Source organism: Dermochelys coriacea, chromosome 5, assembly GCF_009764565.3.
Source record: "Dermochelys coriacea isolate rDerCor1 chromosome 5, rDerCor1.pri.v4, whole genome shotgun sequence".
Taxonomy (NCBI): domain Eukaryota; kingdom Metazoa; phylum Chordata; order Testudines; family Dermochelyidae; genus Dermochelys; species Dermochelys coriacea.
The window spans coordinates 105,580,409-105,601,664 of NC_050072.1; the positions used below are offsets into that span (position 1 = coordinate 105,580,409).

At 39.2% G+C, this 21,256-nt stretch overlaps 1 protein-coding gene across 15 annotated transcripts in view; it reads left to right on the plus strand.

Annotated features, from left to right (window-relative positions):
* Nucleotides 1-21,256, plus strand: part of KDM4C (lysine demethylase 4C) — a 461,886-nt gene that overhangs the window by 105,966 nt on the left and 334,664 nt on the right. For 14 of the 15 annotated variants that reach the window (XR_006281538.1, XR_006281539.1, XM_038401809.2 and 11 more), the window contains 2 exons: nucleotides 8,002-8,105; nucleotides 13,387-13,524. Coding sequence is in view for 13 of the 15 variants with exons in the window: in XM_038401809.2 (XP_038257737.1) it covers nucleotides 8,002-8,105; nucleotides 13,387-13,524 (242 nt within the window). In the remaining 2 variants the exon portion in view is untranslated. Of the gene's footprint in view, nucleotides 1-8,001; nucleotides 8,106-13,386; nucleotides 13,525-13,783; nucleotides 16,448-21,256 lie in introns of those variants that run through there. The other variant, XM_043514918.1, reaches the window with a different exon arrangement.

The following is a 21,256-nucleotide window of genomic DNA, read 5'->3' on the forward strand; positions in this document are numbered from 1 at the left end:
ATGTGCTCTCAGTCACTGCCCACTGTTGTTGTTGTTTTTTTTCCCCACCCTTGTGTCTTGAGTTGATTATGCTTTTACTATAGTGGGTCTCGGTGTAGAGTTTACTTTTTTTTAATTTTTATTATTCCCAAGAGTTTTTGATTTGATCACTCTCGGTCCCAATTGATTTCTTCTCCCCCGCCAAACCTTAACATCACCTTTTGACAGTTTTGTTACTCTTTTACGGGGTTCATGTCAATGTATTGTAAATTACTTTATTATGTTGTACAACACCCTGGGCATTATAGCACGTAGTAAGTGGGGCTTTTAAAATCAGGATTATTATGCTTGTATTATATTGTCATGATTGCAACATGACAACTGAAATGCATGTGCTGAGGCTCATTGGTATTTATCTGAGTAGCTCACCAGTAGTTTGCTAGGCAGCGTGGCCAAATAAATTGGTGAAACTGCATTGTAAGGGCTGCTGTTTTAATTAAAAAAAAAAAGTCTTTGGGTTTTACTTACAATTCCAAAAGGGAGAAAAATTATACGGTTGTTGGAAAAAAATTAGTCAGCACTAAATTTTAATAAAATGTGACACAATAATTAGTCCCTTCAAATTCAAAGGAATCTTAATAGATTTCCTAGTTCTTGTGTAGTGAAAGATCTGTATGACAACTTCACATCTTAATTGAACCTCATATCCTTTATCTAAGAAACTTTTTGTTGTTGGGGTTGGGGAGTCAGCTAGAAAGGAATGCACAATTGATATGCTTACTGGAACATGCCCAGGCAGACATGTTAAGGTGATTGTTCTGTAGTCTTTAAGAGACCCTAATAGTCATAGAATCATAGAATCATAGAATATCAGGGTTGGAAGGGACCCCAGAAGGTCATCTAGTCCAACCCCCTGCTCAAAGCAGGACCAAGTCCCAGTTAAATCATCCCAGCTAGGGCTTTGTCAAGCCTGACCTTAAAAACCTCTAAGGAAGGAGATTCTACCACCTCCCTAGGTAACGCATTCCAGTGGTTCACCACCCTCTTAGTGAAAAAGTTTTTCCTAATATCCAATCTAAACCTCCCCCATTGCAACTTGAGACCATTACTCCTCGTTCTGTCATCTGCTACCATTGAGAACAGTCTAGAGCCATCCTCTTTGAAACCCCCTTTCAGGTAGTTGAAAGCAGCTATCAAATCCCCCCTCATTCTTCTCTTCTGCAGACTAAACAATCCCAGCTCCCTCAGCCTCTCCTCATAAGTCATGTGCTCTAGACCCCTAATCATTTTCGTTGCCCTTCGTTGTACTCTTTCCAATTTATCCACATCCTTCCTGTAGTGTGGGGCCCAAAACTGGACACAGTACTCCAGATGAGGCCTCACCAGTGTCGAATAGAGGGGAACGATCACGTCCCTCGATCTGCTCGCTATGCCCCTACTTATACAACCCAAAATGCCATTGGCCTTCTTGGCAACAAGGGCACACTGCTGACTCATATCCAGCTTCTCGTCCACTGTCACCCCTAGGTCCTTTTCCGCAGAACTGCTGCCGAGCCATTCGGTCCCTAGTCTGTAGCGGTGCATTGGATTCTTCCATCCTAAGTGCAGGACCCTGCATTTATCCTTATTGAACCTCATTAGATTTCTTTTGGCCCAATCCTCCAATTTGTCTAGGTCCTTCTGTATCCTATCCCTCCCCTCCAGCGTATCTACCACTCCTCCCAGTTTAGTATCATCCGCAAATTTGCTGAGAGTGCAATCCACACCATCCTCCAGATCATTTATGAAGATATTGAACAAAACGGGCCCCAGGACCGACCCCTGGGGCACTCCACTTGACACCGGCTGCCAACTAGACATGGAGCCATTGATCACTACCCGTTGAGCCCAACAATCTAGCCAGCTTTCTACCCACCTTATAGTGCATTCATCCAGCCCATACTTCCTTAACTTGCTGACAAGAATGCTGTGGGAGACCGTGTCAAAAGCTTTGCTAAAGTCAAGAAACAATACATCCACTGCTTTCCCTTCATCCACAGAACCAGTAATCTCATCATAAAAGGCGATTAGATTAGTCAGGCATGACCTTCCCTTGGTGAATCCATGCTGACTGTTCCTGATCACTTTCCTCTCCTCTAAGTGCTTCAGGATTGATTCTTTGAGGACCTGCTCCATGATTTTTCCAGGGACTGAGGTGAGGCTGACCGGCCTGTAGTTCCCAGGATCCTCCTTCTTCCCTTTTTTAAAGATGGGCACTACATTAGCCTTTTTCCAGTCATCCGGGACTTCCCCCGTTCGCCACGAGTTTTCAAAGATAATGGCCAAGGGCTCTGCAATCACAGCCGCCAATTCCTTCAGCACTCTCGGATGCAATTCGTCCGGCCCCATGGACTTGTGCACGTCCAGCTTTTCTAAATAGTCCCTAACCACCTCTATCTCTACAGAGGGCTGGCCATCTCTTCCCCATTTTGTGTTGCCCAGCACAGCAGTCTGGGAGCTGACCTTGTTAGTGAAAACAGAGGCAAAAAAAGCATTGAGTACATTAGCTTTTTCCACATCCTCTGTCACTAGCTTGCCTCCCTCATTCAGTAAGGGGCCCACACTTTCCTTGGCTTTCTTCTTGTTGCCAACATACCTGAAGAAACCCTTCTTGTTACTCTTGACATCTCTTGCTAGCTGCAGCTCCAGGTGCGATTTGGCCCTCCTGATATCTTTCCTACATGCCCGAGCAATATTTTTATACTCTTCCCTGGTCATATGTCCAACCTTCCACTTCTTGTAAGCTTCTTTTTTATGTTTAAGATCCGCTAGGATTTCACCATTAAGCCAAGCTGGTCGCCTGCCATATTTACTATTCTTTCGACTCATCGGGATGGTTTGTCCCTGTAACCTCAACAGGGATTCCTTGAAATACAGCCAGCTCTCCTGGACTCCCTTCCCTTTCATGTTAGTCCCCCAGGGGATCCTGGCCATCTGTTCCCTGAGGGAGTCAAAGTCTGCTTTCCTGAAGTCCAGGGTCCGTATCCTGCTGCTTACCTTTCTTCCCTGCGTCAGGATCCTGAACTCAACCAACTCATGGTCACTGCCTCCCAGATTCCCATCCACTTTTGCTTCCCCCACTAATTCTACCCGGTTTGTGAGCAGCAGGTCAAGAAAAGCGCTCCCCCTAGTTGGCTCCCCTAGCACTTGCACCAGGAAATTGTCCCCTACGCTTTCCAAAAACTTCCTGGATTGTCTATGCACCGCTGTATTGCTCTCCCAGCAGATATCAGGAAAATTAAAGTCACCCATGAGAATCAGGGCATGCGATCTAGTAGCTTCCGTGAGTTGCCGGAAGAAAGCCTCATCCACCTCATCCCCCTGGTCCGGTGGTCTATAGCAGACTCCCACCATGACATCACTCTTGTTGCACACACTTCTAAACTTAATCCAGAGACACTCAGGTTTTTCCACAGTTTCGTACCGGAGCTCTGAGCAGTCATACTGCTCCCTTACATACAGTGCTACTCCCCCACCTTTTCTGCCCTGCCTGTCCTTCTTGAACAGTTTATAACCATCCATGACTGTACTCCAGTCATGTGAGTTATCCCACCAAGTCTCTGTTATTCCAATCACGTCATAATTCCTTGACATCACCAGGACCTCCAGTTCTCCCTGCTTGTTTCCAAGGCTTTGTGCATTTGTATATAAGCACTTGAGATAACCTGTTGATCGCCCCTCATTCCCAGTATGAGGCAGGAGCCCTCCCCTCACAGACCTTCCTGCCTGTGCTTCCTCCCGGTATCCCGCTTTCCCACTTACCTCAGGGCTTTGGTCTCCTTCCCCCGGTGAACCTAGTTTAAAGCCCTCCTCACTAGGTTAGCCAGCCTGCTGGCAAAGATGTTCTTCCCTCTCTTCGTAAGATGGAGCCCGTCTCTGCCCAGCACTCCTCCTTCATGGAACACCATCCCATGGTCAAAGAATCCAAAGCCTTCTCTCCGACACCACCTGCGTAGCCATTCGTTGACCTCCACGATTCGACGGTCCCTACCCAGGCCTTTTCCTTCCACGGGGAGGATGGACGAGAACACCACTTGCACCTCCAACTCCTTTATCCTTCTTCCCAGAGCCACATAGTCCGCAGTGATCCGCTCAAGGTCATTCTTGGCAGTATCATTGGTGCCCACGTGGAGAAGCAGGAAGTCCTTCATTTGAGAATAGACATGGAGACTAAAACAGGTTGAGGGTGTAGATTGGGGGTGGACTGGTTATTCTGAGAGAATGTTGCCCTAAATTTGTTCATTATTTTTAAGACATGAAGAGTATTAAGATAGCTGAATTGGATGATTGGAAATGTCTTGTTAAAGAGTGAACATGCTCCAAGGAAATAACCATCTTTTTGAATGGCAAAAGAATCTCTGCATGTGCTCTCTCTCTCTCTCATATAGAGTTGACAGAAGAGTCCAGATATTTCAATGTCTTGTACCTAAGTTTAGTGCCGGTCCAGTAATGCTTTCTATAGTATTTTTAAGCATGTATGTTTATTTTTACCTATCCTTTCATTTAATGACTTTTTCGTTCTTTTTTTATGCAGTTGCCAATAAAACATTATTTTGCTCAAGACAAATGGAATTCAGTTTGGACATTTTGTAATTTTTGGGCAGTTTTTGGTTGGTGACCCACAGAGGGCAAAAGTTCTCTAACTTCTCAAGAGGCCTGGAGTATAGAGCTCTAAGCCTACTCATTTGAATCCCCATGATTTTTCCAACTCCCCATATTTTCCCCATAGATTCCTAAGGTTGTGCAGACATAAAGTGTCACACTCTATATAAACAAAATCTAGTAGCTGTTCTGAATCGCTATCGTTTGTTATAAAGACTTGTTTTTACTCTGTAAATTAATATTGTGGATGTACTCTTGTACATTGAAAACAAGACTTTGTTTTCAAATGGCTTTACATTTAACATGTGACTGGAAATTATTTTGGAGGACCTATTAGGAGTCCGTGATGGAGCAGAATAGCAATTGAGGAGAAGATTTAAAGAAATAAGAGTCTGAAGTTAATAATCTAAATTTATTTTTAGATACCTAAACAGTGCTGGGCATCTTGGTCCCATTCACTACTCAGCAATTTTTTTTTTAATTGGGTCTCATATTTAGATGCCCAAATATGGATATATCCTATTTATGAAAATATTGCCTTTAGTTTCCAACCCATTTAAATTTGAACTATTTTACATTGTACACAATGATTTTGGTGAAATGATAGAGGGCATAATTTTAGAGGTTCATTATAAATATAACTTATAAACTGATACAGAGTATGTAATACACTGCACATTACCTTCCTTCAGTGGTTTTCCAATTTAAGTTAACTTATGGCCAGTCACCACATTTGTTTGGGCCCTGATTACAAATCCATATAGAAAGAGAATTAAATAGATTCTTCTTTCATCATTGATTTTAATTTAAAATGTAATTCATGTAATGTAGTACAAACCTACAGATTTTAAAAGTTTGATGGGTTCATTTAAAATGAACTGCTAAGAAATATCTTTTAGTATTGGCATATCTGTTGACAATCTTCTCATTCATGATATAGTCCCTTAAAGAAAAATGTGGAGTGTTACATAGGAGTTTAGTGGATGAATAAAATGGACTTTTATTGACATTCATTTTCCTTTCTCTTTCATGCACTGGTGTGATGAGCAGATTTTTGTAATTAAATGGTAACTTGTCCTAACTCATTTATCTATCGTTTCCTTTGTGTTAGTATACGAGAGAAAACTGATCAGAATGTGGTTATCAGTGGGGGAAAATGACAATTACTTTTGTTATGTGAATATGACAAAGGGAAAATGTGTTTTGTCCCTGTAAGCCAGTTATATCATAAAATACAGATTTGGTTTTTATTCATTTATGTAAGTACCACATTATGACAAAATTTACAAACTGTAATATTTTACCAACCCCTTCCATCCTGTTTCATGGTCATATACTTTTTTCTTTGCAGTAGTGCCTTCCTAATTCATGATTCCCCAGTTAACAAACCCATTAATTTTCATAAAACAGCAAACATTTCACCTTATATCTAATAGCAGGGTGCTTAGTGAAATCTTCTATACTTAACATGAGACGGAACGGTCTCTTGGTTAAAGCAGATGTGTGGAAGGTAGGACTTCTAGATTCTGCTCCTGAATTGGCCCCAAAATTTGCTGTGTGACCATTGGAAAGTCATGTAACTTTTCTGTGCCTGTTTCCCTTTCTGCAGAAACAGGGAGATCTTTATAAAGTGCTTTGGGATAGTTGTATGATAGATGCTATATAAGTGCAATTAATTATTGTTGCTAAGATATCAATAATTTTGCAAAACATACTCTATTATGAAGGTAGTATAAATAATAAACTAAATTGAAATGGCCGAAATGAATTATTTTGAAATGATCTGCCTTGGGTATTTTAAAATATAAGTTGTTGTTTTTTTGATTGCTAACCATGTGAATTTCAGTGATCCTCAGTAGATCTCTGTCATTAGTGCCATGTACTTTTCTGCTGTAAAGACTTTCTCATAATTGCTGATCATTGAGTAACTAAGGGGTAAACAGAATTGTCGTCTTTATAATTTGCTTACTCCTCTCACCTGGTTCATTTGGTGGTAATGTTACAATCCAGTCTTTGTAGCGCTATATTTTATTTCCATTATGTCACATTTTGATGTCACAAACCAGTTTCTACCATCGCCGAATGAACTGAGCTAGAGGACTAGACTGATTATAAACAATTAAGATAGTATTTAACATTTAAATAGCTCTCTCTGTCTGTAGAACTCAAAGAACTTTCCATTTTACATGTGGGGAAAGTGAGGTGCAGAGAGATGAGTGACTTGCCTAAGATTAAAGAGGAAGTAGGTAGAGAGTCTTGGAACAAAACCCAGACCTTCAGAAAGGAGGGTGACTTTGTTTTTAGTGATGGAAACCAACTTCTTTCTCCTCCCGCTAGAGCAGGGGTGGGCAAACTTTTTAGTCCAAGGGCCACATCTGGGTATGGAAATTGTATGGCTGTGGTTCCCAGCCAATGGGAGCTGCGGGGATGGCGCTTGGGGTGCGGGGAATGTGTGGGGCCCCCTGGCTTCCCCAGTGCATAAGAGCCAGAGGGGGGACATGCCGTTGCTTCTGGGAGCTGTGCAGAGCCCTGGAACACGTGGAGCGGGGCAAGCCCCAGACCCTGCTCTCCAGTGGGAGCTCAAGGACCAGATTAAAATGTCTGAAGGGCCGGATATGGCGTCTGGGCCATAGCGTGCCCACCCTGCTCTAGAGCAACATTGCTATCTGATCTATATACATTTCGTATTTGGGGGTGAGGTTTGAATTAACCTTAATTTTTAAACAAAATACTGCTATGTGCTGAGCCAACATATTACGTCAGTTGTTTGCTGATGACATTTACCCTATCAGGAGGCATGTGGCACAAATATTCAGTGCTGGCTGTCAGTCAGATTGGTAGGAAACACTTCAGCTAGCCATTGAGCATCAACCATTATCACGGTAAAGAAATGGCTTGAACTACTGCTTCCATAACCTCCAAGCTGTATATAAATATAGTTGAAAAATTAGGGTTAGCCTTGAAGAAAGCAACATCAGGGAGTAAGAATTGAAGATTCAAGAAATGATGCGTCAACTTGTTTGAGATGGAAAAATATTTTATTTTAATATTTTAATTCCTTGGAGTAATTGTGTTTCCTCAATAAACTGGAAACACTGTAAACACATAAAATCCAACAAGTGAGGCCCAAATTATTATTGAAGTATTTCTTTCTCTCATTTTAAACCTAAATTCTAGCAAAATATAAGATCTGAAAACCAGGCTAATTTATATAGCTTTGTTTTTCATGTAGATATCACTGTTAATTGACAATGATGAGAAAGGAATTTCAACAAAAGTATGCAACTATATAGTTTATTGTGCTTTAAACAAAATACTGTTAAAGTGTCCTGTTCTTGTTTTAATTGAAGAAAACTGACTTTGCTTATTTTGTCTTATTAGGATTCTTCCCAAGCAGCTCTCAAGGGTGTGATGCTTTTCTTCGCCACAAGATGACACTGATTTCTCCCTCAATATTGAAAAAATATGGAATTCCTTTTGACAAGGTACAGTAGAATTTATTTTAATGATGTGCCTCTGTGCGTAGTATCCAGATATGTGTAGATACAAAGGCAAAGCAAAACAGTAACTTTTTATTCAGGCCCAGATTCCAAATTACTGTTGTTAAAACAAGCTTCTGGGCGGTTGGGTTGTTTCCTTGGTTTGGTCAGGGATTTTCAAAGAAGCCTAAGGGGGAGTTAGGTTGCCAAATCCCGTTGAAATGCAATATAATTATATTAATATGAAACAGCTTGGAAAAATTAAAAGCTTTTCTGTTCCAAACTCATTTAGTAATATCTTAATTTTTGAAGCCATCAACAGTCCATTATGTAATATTTTTTGATATTTGGTAAATACAAATTTATTTAGATTGGTACTACTACATTAATTCATACCACTTTTAAATAGTGGTATTAAATCATGTTGTGTTGGGACAAAACTTCTTAAAGAAATGTTTATATGGACCATGCTTTATTGTTTTCTTTGTATGTAATGCAGTATTATTTTTATTGGCATTTTGTGGTAATAAATTTCAGATGAAAATACACGATGGAATAAATGTTTGAAAATTTATTTATTATGAAACTTTTTAATGCAACTTAGTAGAGGTAGTTAGAAATACCGAAAAAAAAATCAGATGCTCCTTTTCTGGGTGACAGATTATTTTCAACAAAATTTAGTGCATATATTATTCTTTTGCTTTGTGCTGTTGATAGTGACTGAGTGAAAAAGGGTATACAGCATGAACATTTTATATAAAGCAGGAGAAATGAAAGAAGAACTTTGGCTTGATTAAAAAAAAAAAATCTCCTTTTGGGTTTGAGAAGGATTAAGTACTTAGCTGCTTGAAAAACATTTAAAATACTCTGTGTATCCTCCTCTCCACTTGATTTTTCTTCCCATGATCCTAGCTCTTCTCTACCTAAAAGCTTTTTTACTTGTGACTAGGTGTGTACTTCTATGGGTGTGAGGCAGTGAAAGTGTATTGTTTTTTTTAAAGCGGCATCAACTTATGCCAAGATTCATTCAGCAGCTTGGTGAGCCTGACTTAGCTCCCGTTGCTGGACATTTGTTTGTCTGATATTTAAATTTAGCAGCCTCTGATCATTATACAGTTATGATCATTGTATAGATTCTAGATTTCCCACCTCCAGACTTTTCTAAAGTATATAGAGGAGTCCAACAATAAGCCTGTATATTTTTCTGTCTCAAAATCCACTTGCAGAATAAGCCCATCCGTTTTTGTTTATGATTGTTATCTCTATTTATTTTTACATATGTGATTTATTTACGTATAGGTAGCAGGAGGATTTATGTATATATGCTCAGCTGCTCAATTTTACACTCTCTAGATCAGGGGTAGGCAAACGTTTTGGGCCAAGGGCCACATCTGGATGGGGAAATGGTATGCAGGGCCGGGGGAGGGGGTTGGGGTGCAGGAGGGTGTGTGGGGTGTGGGAGGGGGTGCGGTGTGCAGGAACAGACTCAGGGCAAAGGATTGGGGCAGAGGAGGGGTGTGGGGTATTTGAGGGGGCTCAGGGCAGGGGGTTGGGATGCAGGAGGGGTGCGGGGTGTGACGGGGGCTCAGGGCAGGTAATTGGGGTGCAGGAGAGGTGCGAGGTGCAGGCAGGGGGCTTAGGGCAGGGAATTTGGGGGGCAGGGTGCAGGAGTGGTTCGGGCTTCAGCCCGGCACTGCTTACCTAAAGCAGCTCCGGGGTGTCTGGCCCTGGCCCCACGCCGCACCGCTCCAGGAAGTGACCAGAACCATTTCCCTGCGCAGCCCCTGGGGGAGGAGGGGGCACGGGGCTCCACGCGCTGCCCTTGCCACGCCTCCAGGTCCCTCCACCGAAGCTCCCATTGGCCACGGTTCCCTGTTCCCAGCCAGTGGTAGCTGCAGGGGGCGGTGCCTGGAGGCAAAGGCAATGCATGAAGTCCTCTGCCCCTGGGGCCCCAGGGACGTGGTGCCAGCCTCTTCTGAGAGCGGCATGGGGCCTGCTGTACCACGGGGGGCAATCTCACAGGCTGAATCCAAAGCCCTGAGGGGCCCGATCTGGCCCGCGAGCCGTAGTTTGCCCACCCCTGCTCTAGATTGTATGGCTACGTAGGGCCTCCTATCTCATTCAGTTTAGATTTATGGGATATTATTAAGTGAGGTCATGAGAAATAATGTAACTACTGATTCTTTTCATATCCTTGTAATTTATCACTAATGGGTCAAATAAAATCATGGAATTTAGATCTATTGTTTTGGATTTAATGAACATTAATTTAAGCAGTATATTTTTCAGCATATGGAAATGGTAAAAGCATAAAGTTTAATAACTTGCTGGCAGATTTGTTTTTAACATTGTCAGGCTTGTGTCTGGGTTAGGTAGGCGAGTCCAGAGCAATAAGGTCGGTTGCTTTATTTCAGTGTCTTGGACTTTCTCATTTTCTATTTTTAAAAATGTGTTAGAAATAGTTAAATAGAATAAATTTAGTTCTGTCACCTACTGCTAGGAAGAAGCAGCCTGTACCAGAGTGCAGTTTTAATTAATGGGAATCAGTGAGAATGTGAATAGAAAGAATCAGGCTGTGATCTCTCGTGGCTTGCTGTGATAGAACTGGAAACGTGCTGAACACTGATAAGCCAGCCTACGCCTACCAGGTGACAGCTGAACTGTCGCTTATTGCAATAGAACACCTGCTAAACTGTCATCAGTAGGGGGGTGCATGACAAGATACATTTGGGAATTGCTGGCACTGAGAATGTTCTTTCTTATACATCCATGCAACACGATCTGAAAACTCCAATCACAGCCATTGTGTGCGTTTGTGTGCTATATATTTACACACATGCTTATGTGTATATAAAGCATCCAATTGCTTCACATTTATGCTGGAATCGTAAGATGGTTTATATATTTGTATATAAAGTATGACTTTTTTCATTCTTTAATCTTATCTCAATGTAGTTTTTTTACTATCTTCTCCCTCCCCCCCCCCCCATTCTGGCCCAAAAGATGATATCAAGAACATGCCAATATCTGGAGTGCCATTCCTTTCGGTTTCTTGTTGCATACAAACAGAGAATGCACACACAACATTTATATGATTGTGAGAACAGAGTTTTGTGTATATGTAGGGTCAAAATGAGGAAATTAAATACAAAAACTGTTAGTATTATGCTTGAAAGTTTAAGATATTAAAGGTAATATACATTTCTACAGAAGTGTAGTGTGACCTCTAGTTATGGTGCTATGTAAAAGTTAACTAACTTTGAACTTTGTCTTTTACTGTATTTAAAAGCACAACCACAATGTTGCCTTAATATAGTGTCTTTTCATTTTTGTGAGTTTCTCATCTGAGTATTGTTTAGGCAAAGCATTATTAGACCCACAGAAGACGTCCTTCTAATGACTAAGGTCTCCTTGTCTTCCATTAACCAATAACCACTGCTTGATGCCCAAACATCTGCCCTTAAGTTCACAACACATAGCTTCTTTCCACTGGGCCTATTTTCTGACCTAAATTTAGTGTCAAGGGGCATGTCAAATGGAGTATATAGATTTTTTGTTCACTGCTTTGCTCACTAATGCCATGAAGTAGCGCCTGTCAGCCAGTTGGAGAGGATGTGGCTGGGCCATCTGTTCAGCAGCCTCCAGTGAGCTCATCCTTGCTGCAGCCTTTGATGGCTGGGGTCTAGTGGAGCTCCCAGTGGAAAGTAAAACTAATTGGTGGGAACTCTTGGGGATTGCAAGCAGTGGTTCTGCTGCCCGTCCTCCGTTGATAAATCTCCCCATGAGTGTAGCAGACCCAAACAGCACATAGAGGTGCACATTACTCCACTAGCAAAAGAGAATCCTGCCCAGTATCACTAACTTTATTCCACTGTTTTCTGTAAATTTATATTGCTTGCTGTTCACATCTGGTATTCAACTTTAACTGTTCATATGAAAATAACTATACTGTACAAAATATAGTTTTCAGAGTAGCAGCCGTGTTAGTCTGTATTCGCAAAAAGAAAAGGAGTACTTGTGGCACCTTAGAGACTAACAAATTGACAAATTAACAAAATGAATTTGTTAGTCTCTAAGGTGCCACAAGTACTCCTTTTCTTTTTGCAAAATATAGTTGTATCTTTTGTGGTGTCATTGTTTTTTCCCTAGCTATAACTTAATCTACTGAATCACTGGACTGCAGTCTCTTTCCACTGACTCACTCTTCATTGTATTTTGTAAGGAAAAGTGATCCTTTGGATAAATCCTTGTTTACTGCATAAAGTGGTGTTAAAGCTTCACTGCCCAGTACTATTTGAATACCTTTTCCCAGACCTGAGGCTTTCCATGTTAAGCCATTCCCCACACCTTCTAAGTAGAGTTCTAGTAGTGTGCTGTAGCAACATCCTTTCAATATCCTTAATACCTTTCAAACCCCCTCAGTAAAATAAGTGTTAATGGAGCGTTAGGAAGGAGATTTTAATGGCACAAAGTTTAGGACATTCATTACATCATTTAGAATACAAAGAGTCTTCAGCATGATTAGTTATTGTAAAGTTGTAGCAGTGATGTTTCACAAAAAGTGTGGTTCTTCTTCCTTGAAAAAGATTTTGAAGAAATGGCACCTATTCTTTTATTATTCAGTAATAGAAGGTGTGAAAACTAAATTAGCTCCTCATTTATACATGTATAGTCTCACTGTTTTCAGAATAGGTTGTCAGTGACACCTGTGAAACCTAATTAGCATTAAATGGGTCAGGCACTGAAAAGTTGTGTGGGAATGGGAAAGGGAGGGGGAAAAATCCCCCTCTATCCTAGCTCAATAACATGGAGCATCTGTGGCACCATTCCAGAGAAGATACTTAAGGCCTGTGGATGAAGTAGCCTTCCCAGCCATTGCAGTATGCCCCCTCTATTGGGGAAGGTAGCAGCAGATCTTTGACCCACACCTTCCCCTACTGGCTGCCACCGTGCCTTGTCTGGCCACTTCAAATCTTATGCTCTCTACTCATTGCCCCCCATGTATTGTTAATAGGGGTCGTCTGGTTTTGTAGAAGAGGGAACATGATTTGCTCCCTTGTGAACACTTTCTGAATTTGTGGCCTACTCTAATGTGGGGATACTGATGGGTCAGAAGTTTATTTCAAAATGTAGTTAGTAACGTTTCCTCAGGTCTGCCTGTATTTAATCCAAATTGAATGCTATGTGCAAATGTCTGTTTTGACATCAGCAAATATAATTTTCATTTCTTTAATAAGAGAAGGTCTTTTTTTAAATAGGTTATTTGTGGTTTTTTCTTGTTATGTAGATCACACAGGAGGCAGGGGAATTTATGATAACCTTCCCATATGGATACCATGCAGGATTTAACCATGGTTTCAACTGTGCAGAATCAACAAACTTTGCCACAATCAGATGGATTGATTATGGAAAAGTAGCTAAATTGGTAAGTAATACTACAAAAATAATGCCTGAATTCAATGTCTCCTTTGGTTATTCCTTAATGATAAGCTTAGGAAACAGAGAAGATGAAGAGGGAGAAGAACAATTAAGTCATTTTGTACATATCCTGTCAATGCAGTAATATTCCATATTGTGCATTTACTAGCATATTATAACACTTGCAGTACATGTATTTGTTATTGTAGTAGATTTTATATATGACTTAATGTGTATATTGTATGTTAAAAATCTTTATTTTTCAGGAGATATTTTTATGTAGGTTTATACAAGGCCATATAAATTGAGAATTATGTTTGGAAGGGAGACACAGAATTCATTTCTGTTCTTCTGAAACCCTATACATTTTAGTCTGAGGCAGCTTGGAAATCCCCTTATTCAAGTCACATACAGCAATTCTGCTCCCTTATAGAATTTTATATGCATCTTGGAAAACATGCCACAGACTTGAGGGGTAATGTGCCTGTTCAAAAGAAGACAAAGATCAATAAGAGGGCTGAACTAAATGAGCAAATTAAACTTCAATCTGTAAATTTTAATTTTTTTTTAAATGTTGGCAATATTTTGTGATAAATTAAATATGCTCCTAGAGTGGGAATGTTTCATAATTTAAAATCACTAATATATTTTACAAAAAAGCAGTTTCGAGTCACTGTTTTAGTCTATGCAGCTATAGTATTGTAGCTATGTCAACCCAAGGATATTATAGAGACAAGGTGGGAGAGATAATATCTTTTATTGGACCAAGTTCTGTTTGTGAGAGAGACAAACTTTTGAGCTATGCAGTGTAGCTCAAAAGCCTTTCTCTGATCAACAGAAATTGGTCCAATAAAAGATATTGCCTCACCCAACTTGTTCCTACTATTTTAATCTGAAATTTTGCATATGCTGCATATATTTTACATTCTGTTCACATATAGCATTTGGGTAATGTACTGAATCAGACATGTATGTTTTGTTCAGCAAAAGATCATTAATGTTGTACAGTATTTTATATGATCTCTCTACTATTAAAAAGTATGTATTATAAGAGCATTGTTTAGGATGCTTTGATAGATATGTAATATGGAGCCACTTTCCAGACTGAGATATTCTGTACCGACAACAACAGCATCTACAAATTGTGTACGTGTTACATTAGCTAATGAGATGACAAGTGAATTCACTTCAAAAGCAAACATGGGAGGAGGCGGGGTTGCAACAATGTATTCCAGGAAGAGTACGGAGTTAAATACTTGGAATTGGAAGAAGACCTTGAGAATATTTTCTACTAGCAGAACTTCTTGATTTTAGGCACTATTGACTATAATTGTGAATGAGATTGATGAGTGGGTTTCAAGAGGTAAAAGGCCTGAAAATGATCCAGTGTTTCACGTAGTCTATACATAGACATTTACTGTGATGAAAGTAATAAAAACATCAATAAGAATTTAAAATGTTCAGCTAGGTCTTCACTTTTAATGCACAACTTACATTCATGATAGGTAATTAATAAGGCACTGATTTTTAATACTGATTTTTAAGAATCTATATATTTAGTAGCTCGGTGGTTCAAAAGATAGTAAAATGAACCACCGTGTAGAAGACTTGAGTTTAACATAACTCTGGGAGTCAAATTCAAATGTGGGGTAAGATGATGCGTTGAAAAGTTAGTGGAGTTTCTCTCTTAGTCCGGAATTTGGTTCTAATTTTTGGCTAGGAGGTCTTGGTTCATTCGGTCCATTTTGAGTATTCTTTGTCCATGGAAAAAGCAGTCATTGAAATACACTGACTTCCATGCTGTGTACTGAAGCTGTAATACCATGTTCATGTATTGTATAAGAAGGTAAAATGGCTTCAGGGTGTTTGTAATCAATTCAAAGTGTCTGAAATCTTCCAAATACTATTTGAATCAATAATAATAAGAATATTTGCTATGGAGAAATCTTAGGGATTGTAGTTGAGTGTGAATCCCAGTTCCTGTGACTAGAGGCCACAGTCATGAATTGCACTCTTCGTTTTACTATAGATAATAAAAAATGTCAGAATTAAAGCCTGGCTCATTGAACATTTTGCTTCATTTTTTAATTAATCAGGAAAGACTTGGAAGCAGTATTAGCCAAATAAAACATATCTCAGGGTATTGCAAACCTTTCAACAGAAGTTACATAATTATACAAAGCTAATGAAAACAAAACAATTAGATAATTATTTATAATGACATTTATTGGTATTTGTTCATGCCATACAAATAAGATAGAAGTTGATGGAATGTTTCAGAGTTGATGGAATGTTAAGGAAATGCATGTTACTGTTTTTAATGTTCCAATATTAATTGTAAAACAAGATACATTAGGGAAATATCAAGTTACAACTTTACCTGTTATATCTGATATTTAAAGTCATCATATTTGAAACAAAGGCATGTGGGAAACAGGTGTGGAGGAGCACACCATTTATTAAAAGGGATACTCTATGTCCTAGTAAAGAGGAGAGGATAGAAGTTGATGAAGTACAGGTTGTAACTGAAGAGAAACAGCGAAATAGAGTCCCATTCAATGAAGGGAGAGAACTAAATATTGACAAATTTTCATATACAAATGCTAGAAGACTAATCCTAAGATGGGAGGAGTTGAGCTCCTGGTATTAAATGAGGATATTGATATAATAGGTATCATAGAAATTTGGTGGAATGATGATAATCAATGGGACACAGTAATATCAGGGTACAAAATATATAGGAATGACAGAGTAGGTTGTGCTAGTGGGGGAATGGCACTATATATGAAAGAAAGCGTAGAGTAAAAATCTTAAATGAATCAAACTGTACCATAAAGTCTCTCTGAATAGAAATTACATGCTTGAACAATAAAACTATAGCAGCATGACAGTGATTGTGAAATGCTCACGGAGATTAGAGAGGCTACAAAAACAGATTTCAGAATAGCAGCCGTGTTAGTCTGAATTTGCAAAAAGAAAAGGAGTACTTGTGGCACCTTTGAGACTAACAAATTTATTTGAGCATAAGCTTTCATGAGCTACAGCTCACTTCATCGGATGCATTTGGTGGAAAATACAGTGGGGAGATTTATATATACACACACACAGAGAAATCTCCCCACTGTATTTTCCACCAAATGCATCCGATGAAGTGAGCTGTAGCTCACAAAAGCTTATGCTCAAATAAATTAGTTAGTCTCTAAGGTGCCACAAGTACTCCTTTTCTTTTTACAAAAACAGAAAACCCAATAATAAAAAGGGAAGAGGGAAGGTCCTCTCATAGATTGGTAACTGATTAAAAGATAGGAAGCAAAGGGTAGGAATATATTGTAAGTTTTCACAATGTAAGGAGGTAAATAGTGGGGTCTCCTAAGGATCTGTACTGAAACCTGTGCTGTTGGATGTATTCATAAATGATCTTGAAAAAGTTATACAGTGAGGTGGTAAAATTTACAGATGATACAAATTTACTCAAATAGTTAAGTGCAAAGCTGACTGCAAAGAGTTACAAAGGGATCTCACAAAACTGGACAACAAAATGGCAGATGAAATTCAGTGTTGATAAGTGCAAAGTAATACACATTGGGAAAAATAATTCCAACTATCTATAAAAAATGGATGGGGTCTAAATTAGCTGTTATCACTCAAGAAAGGAATCTTGGGGTCATTCATGGATAGTTCTCAGAAAACTTCTCCTCAATGTGCAGCTCCAGTCAAAAAAAGCTAACAGAACGTTAGGAACCATTAGGAAAGGTATAGTTAATGAGAGAGAATATATTACCACTATATAAATCTCTGGTTTGCCCACACCTTGAATGCTGTGTGCAGTTCTGGTTGCCCCATCTCAAAAAAGACATATTAGAATTGGAAAAGGTACAGAGAAGGGCAACAAAAATGATTTTAGGGGTACGGAACAGCTTCCGGACATGGATAGATTAAAAAGACTGGGACTGTTCTTCTTAGAAAAGAGATGAGTGTACGTTGGGGGGTGGGGTGGGTATGATAGAAATCTATAAAATCATGACTGGTGTGGAGAAAGTGAATAGGGAAGTGTTATTTACCCCTTCACATAACACAAGAACCGAGATCATTCAATGAAATTAATAGGCGGCAGGTTTAAAACAAACATAAGAAAGTACTTATTTGCACAATATACAGTCAACGTGTGAAACTCATTGCCATGTGTTGTGAAGACCAAAAGTATAAATGGTTTTAAAAAAGACTTAGATAAGCTCATAGAGGATAGGTCTGAATGACCTGAATAATAGGTCTGAATGGCTATTAGCCAAGGTGGTCAGGGAAGCAACCCCCTGCTCCAGGTTTCTCTAAACCTCGGACTGCCAGAAGCTGGAACTAGATGACAGAGGATGGATCTCTTGGTTTGTTGTTGTCTTTGCTTCATTCTCTCTGTAGCATCTGGCACTGTCCACTGTCAGAAGACCCTGTGTGGCCATTCTTATGTTCTTATATAAATAAAAATAGAGAAAACAGTGCATTTTGTTAACTGTTCTTGCATTATATTTGTATAACAGTTTTAAAGCATGCATGAAATACCAGAGCCTTTGCAAACTGAAAAATACTGTTTCTTGGTCTTCTGTTAGGCAGGAAATGGAAAATGGGAAAATCTATAGTTGCTTGTACTGGAATTCCAGAGAAATTTTCCAAAAATGTCAATTAATTTAAAAAGAATAAGAAATCCTCTCTGCTTCAGAAGGCTATTGTCATGTTAGTAGGTTATAACCACTATTATAATATTATTACAGCATTTAATAAAACAAGCCACACAGTTCTATGTTGCAATTTATGGTTCTCCAGGCTGGCGTGGCTCACTGATGTTGAAGTTTAATCTGTTGCTTCTTCTCTGTCTGTACGTGATACGTTCATGATTTTTAATTGGGGGGAAAAAAGTTTTGGATCTAAATACAATTTCCAGACTACTGTTACATTTTTCTCTTTAATATGTATTATATTGGAGATGCCTTTCTGGTGTCAGTGAAACACGGTAATCTAGGTCAGTAGAATATAGTGTTCACCTGCAAGGCTTTTGTGTACTGAAGACTTATTTTCCCAACAAGGCAGTTCTGAGTTACTTACAGCTATATTATTGTCTATGCCACTTCCCCTCCAAAAAACCCAAATGAAACAAAAAGCAAACAAAAAAAACCAGAGCTACAGCCTTCCTCCTTTTTTTGTCTGAACGATAGCTAGATATGTAATAGCATACAGTTTTTTTTTTAATTGAAGCTATAGTAAATACTAAAGTTAAAGAACAGTATTATTGTCCAAAAGAAAATGCCATGAGGTGGAGGGCCCAATGAAATAAATTGCTTACATAAATTGAAGTTTTAAATGGGTCATGCCTTTAAAGAGGGAGGCATGTTTTGAACACAGAACTAGAGGAGACAAACTCCTAAATTCCAGTTCTTGCTCTGAAACAGACTGATTCTGTGGCCTTGGGGAAATCCCTGAACTCACTGTCTCAGTTTCCTCATATGTACATCTACCTCCAACAACCCTGTTTTAGCTGGGGCTGTCTTTATTAAAGTCCTGGGGAATATGATAACTGCACCTCCTTCCCAAAGGCTGTAGTGCTGCACGAGGACTGCATGTGAGAAGGCAGGAGGCCAGGTGGAGAGGCTGCACCCTTTGTCTGCTGTCTCAGGTATTTCTTTCTACTGTAGTCTCAGTGCAGTGAACAGAGTGGTTATATCTGTGGAGGCAGGTATGGCGTCTGGCACAGGTGAGAGAGACAAGTGGTTTGAGGGGCACAGTTGACACATGGTAGATTGCACAGATTTGGACAGGGGACAGAAGAGATGGTTAAAGGGGATAAAGGAAAATAGATAGAGATAGAGAAAAGGGTGGAGCATTCCAAACCTCCCCCTGCCCTAGAAGAGAGAGGACAGAAATCACATTAACCTCTCCCCACTGATCCTCTGGGAGGAGAGAGAGATGCCAGAGACGGAAGTGGGCCTGGCATCCATCCTGATGGTGCTTGGAGGAGTGGGAGGGGAGCAGGTTGTTTGTGAAATGGGTTTAAGTGTTCAGATACTATAATGACAGGAGCTAGAGAAAACCCTAAGATTAGATAAAACTTACTGTATTTATCTCATGGTAGGTCATGTAAGTTAGTTAGTTATGTTTGTAATGTGCTGTGAAGATGAGAAGTGTACCATACATTTTAAGTATTACTAATATAGTCATCCTATAGCTTCAGTTTCTGGAATTTAAATATTTATACCAAAATTTAAAGGGTATGAAAGAAGGCAGGTGCGACATTTCTTCAGACTAATGTCTTATTATTTACCTAATGGAGCTTACGTTTATCTGAGTAGGCTGGAACTCCTTGCTGTTCTGCAAACAACATTTTAAGCTAACGTACTCCAGTGCATTTTGTTAATGTTGGTAAAACAGATGAACCAGTGTCAATTAGTTTGTATGTTTTGCTGGGATCTACTTTAATTTGTGCTGAGTAGGCAACTTGTGTGCTGAAGTAAGGGCAATGTTCAAGTGTTAAAGTTGCTGAATATAAACGTTTACACACCATTTTGATTAATTTTTTTGTATTCTACAAAATAAAATCCCTTCTGGGGTGATTGGATAAAAGATATTCACTTTAATCCAAGAATGAATTTGTATGTCTCTCTTTTAGCCAAGATTTAATGATATATAGCTGTGTGGGGGAAACAATTCTAGGTAATCCATATGCAATCAACTAACATTCAAATCTTTTTCAGTCTTGACCATCACATATTTTGATTTTCCTTGTTTATCACAGTTTAAAGATATTTGAATTTTTTTTCTGACTCCTGCAAGTGAGGGATCGCTTTTCCCCAAAACAGTTATTAATTATAGGCAACTATTTTCAGGACTGTTGTGGAAAACAATTACTTAAAACACCTTTTACCTATTTAAGTATTTATTCCATGCTCATCACTGTGGTATTTGAGAACCTTATCTATATAATTCATTCATGATTCTCTTGTGTGCCTGTCAGTGTTAGTTGCACTCACCTCTGGACATGTTAGAATTTTTATAACCCTTTCTATGTATTAGTTTTTGAGCTGTCATGTTACTCATGTGACCTTGGGTATGAGAGGATAACTTGGAATTAAACAGAAAGAGCTCAGATGGCAAATTGAGTGACATCTTCTGGAATTACATACTGTAGTTTGACTTGTCTTGCACTAAGGCTGGTTTGGGAGTTTGTATAATGATCTGGCACTGATAGTATGTTACTGAAATATATTTATAAGAAGCTGTCTTGGCTTGTATTGATCCCATCATTTTTTCCGTATTACTTCCCCATTAAATAATGTATTGAAAAATGGACTTTTTTATCAGAATTAATTGACTTTTAGAGTGAATTCCATGGTTGCCCTCAGGAAAAAAAAATTACAGATGGAGTCCTTTCATTTTCTTTGTGTACTTTAGGAAATTTATGTAAAATTTACCCAGAAAAATGCATCATCCATTTAATTGTAATGGAAAGGTGATTAGGTGATATGCTAAAATCTGGAGAATCAGTCATGATTTCCACCTTCTCTCCAAATGAAAATACTCATGGAGAAGACCAGTAAATGCTACCTCTCATACTGAGGTGCTAGAGTTTAGAAGCAGACTGAAAAAATGTTCAAAACAAGATTGTGTACTTTTATCTACTGATGTATTTTCTCTACATTGCATTTCTCGTCTCTGCTGTTTATTAGGGTTGTTAATTGAAAAACGAGCCCAGGAAC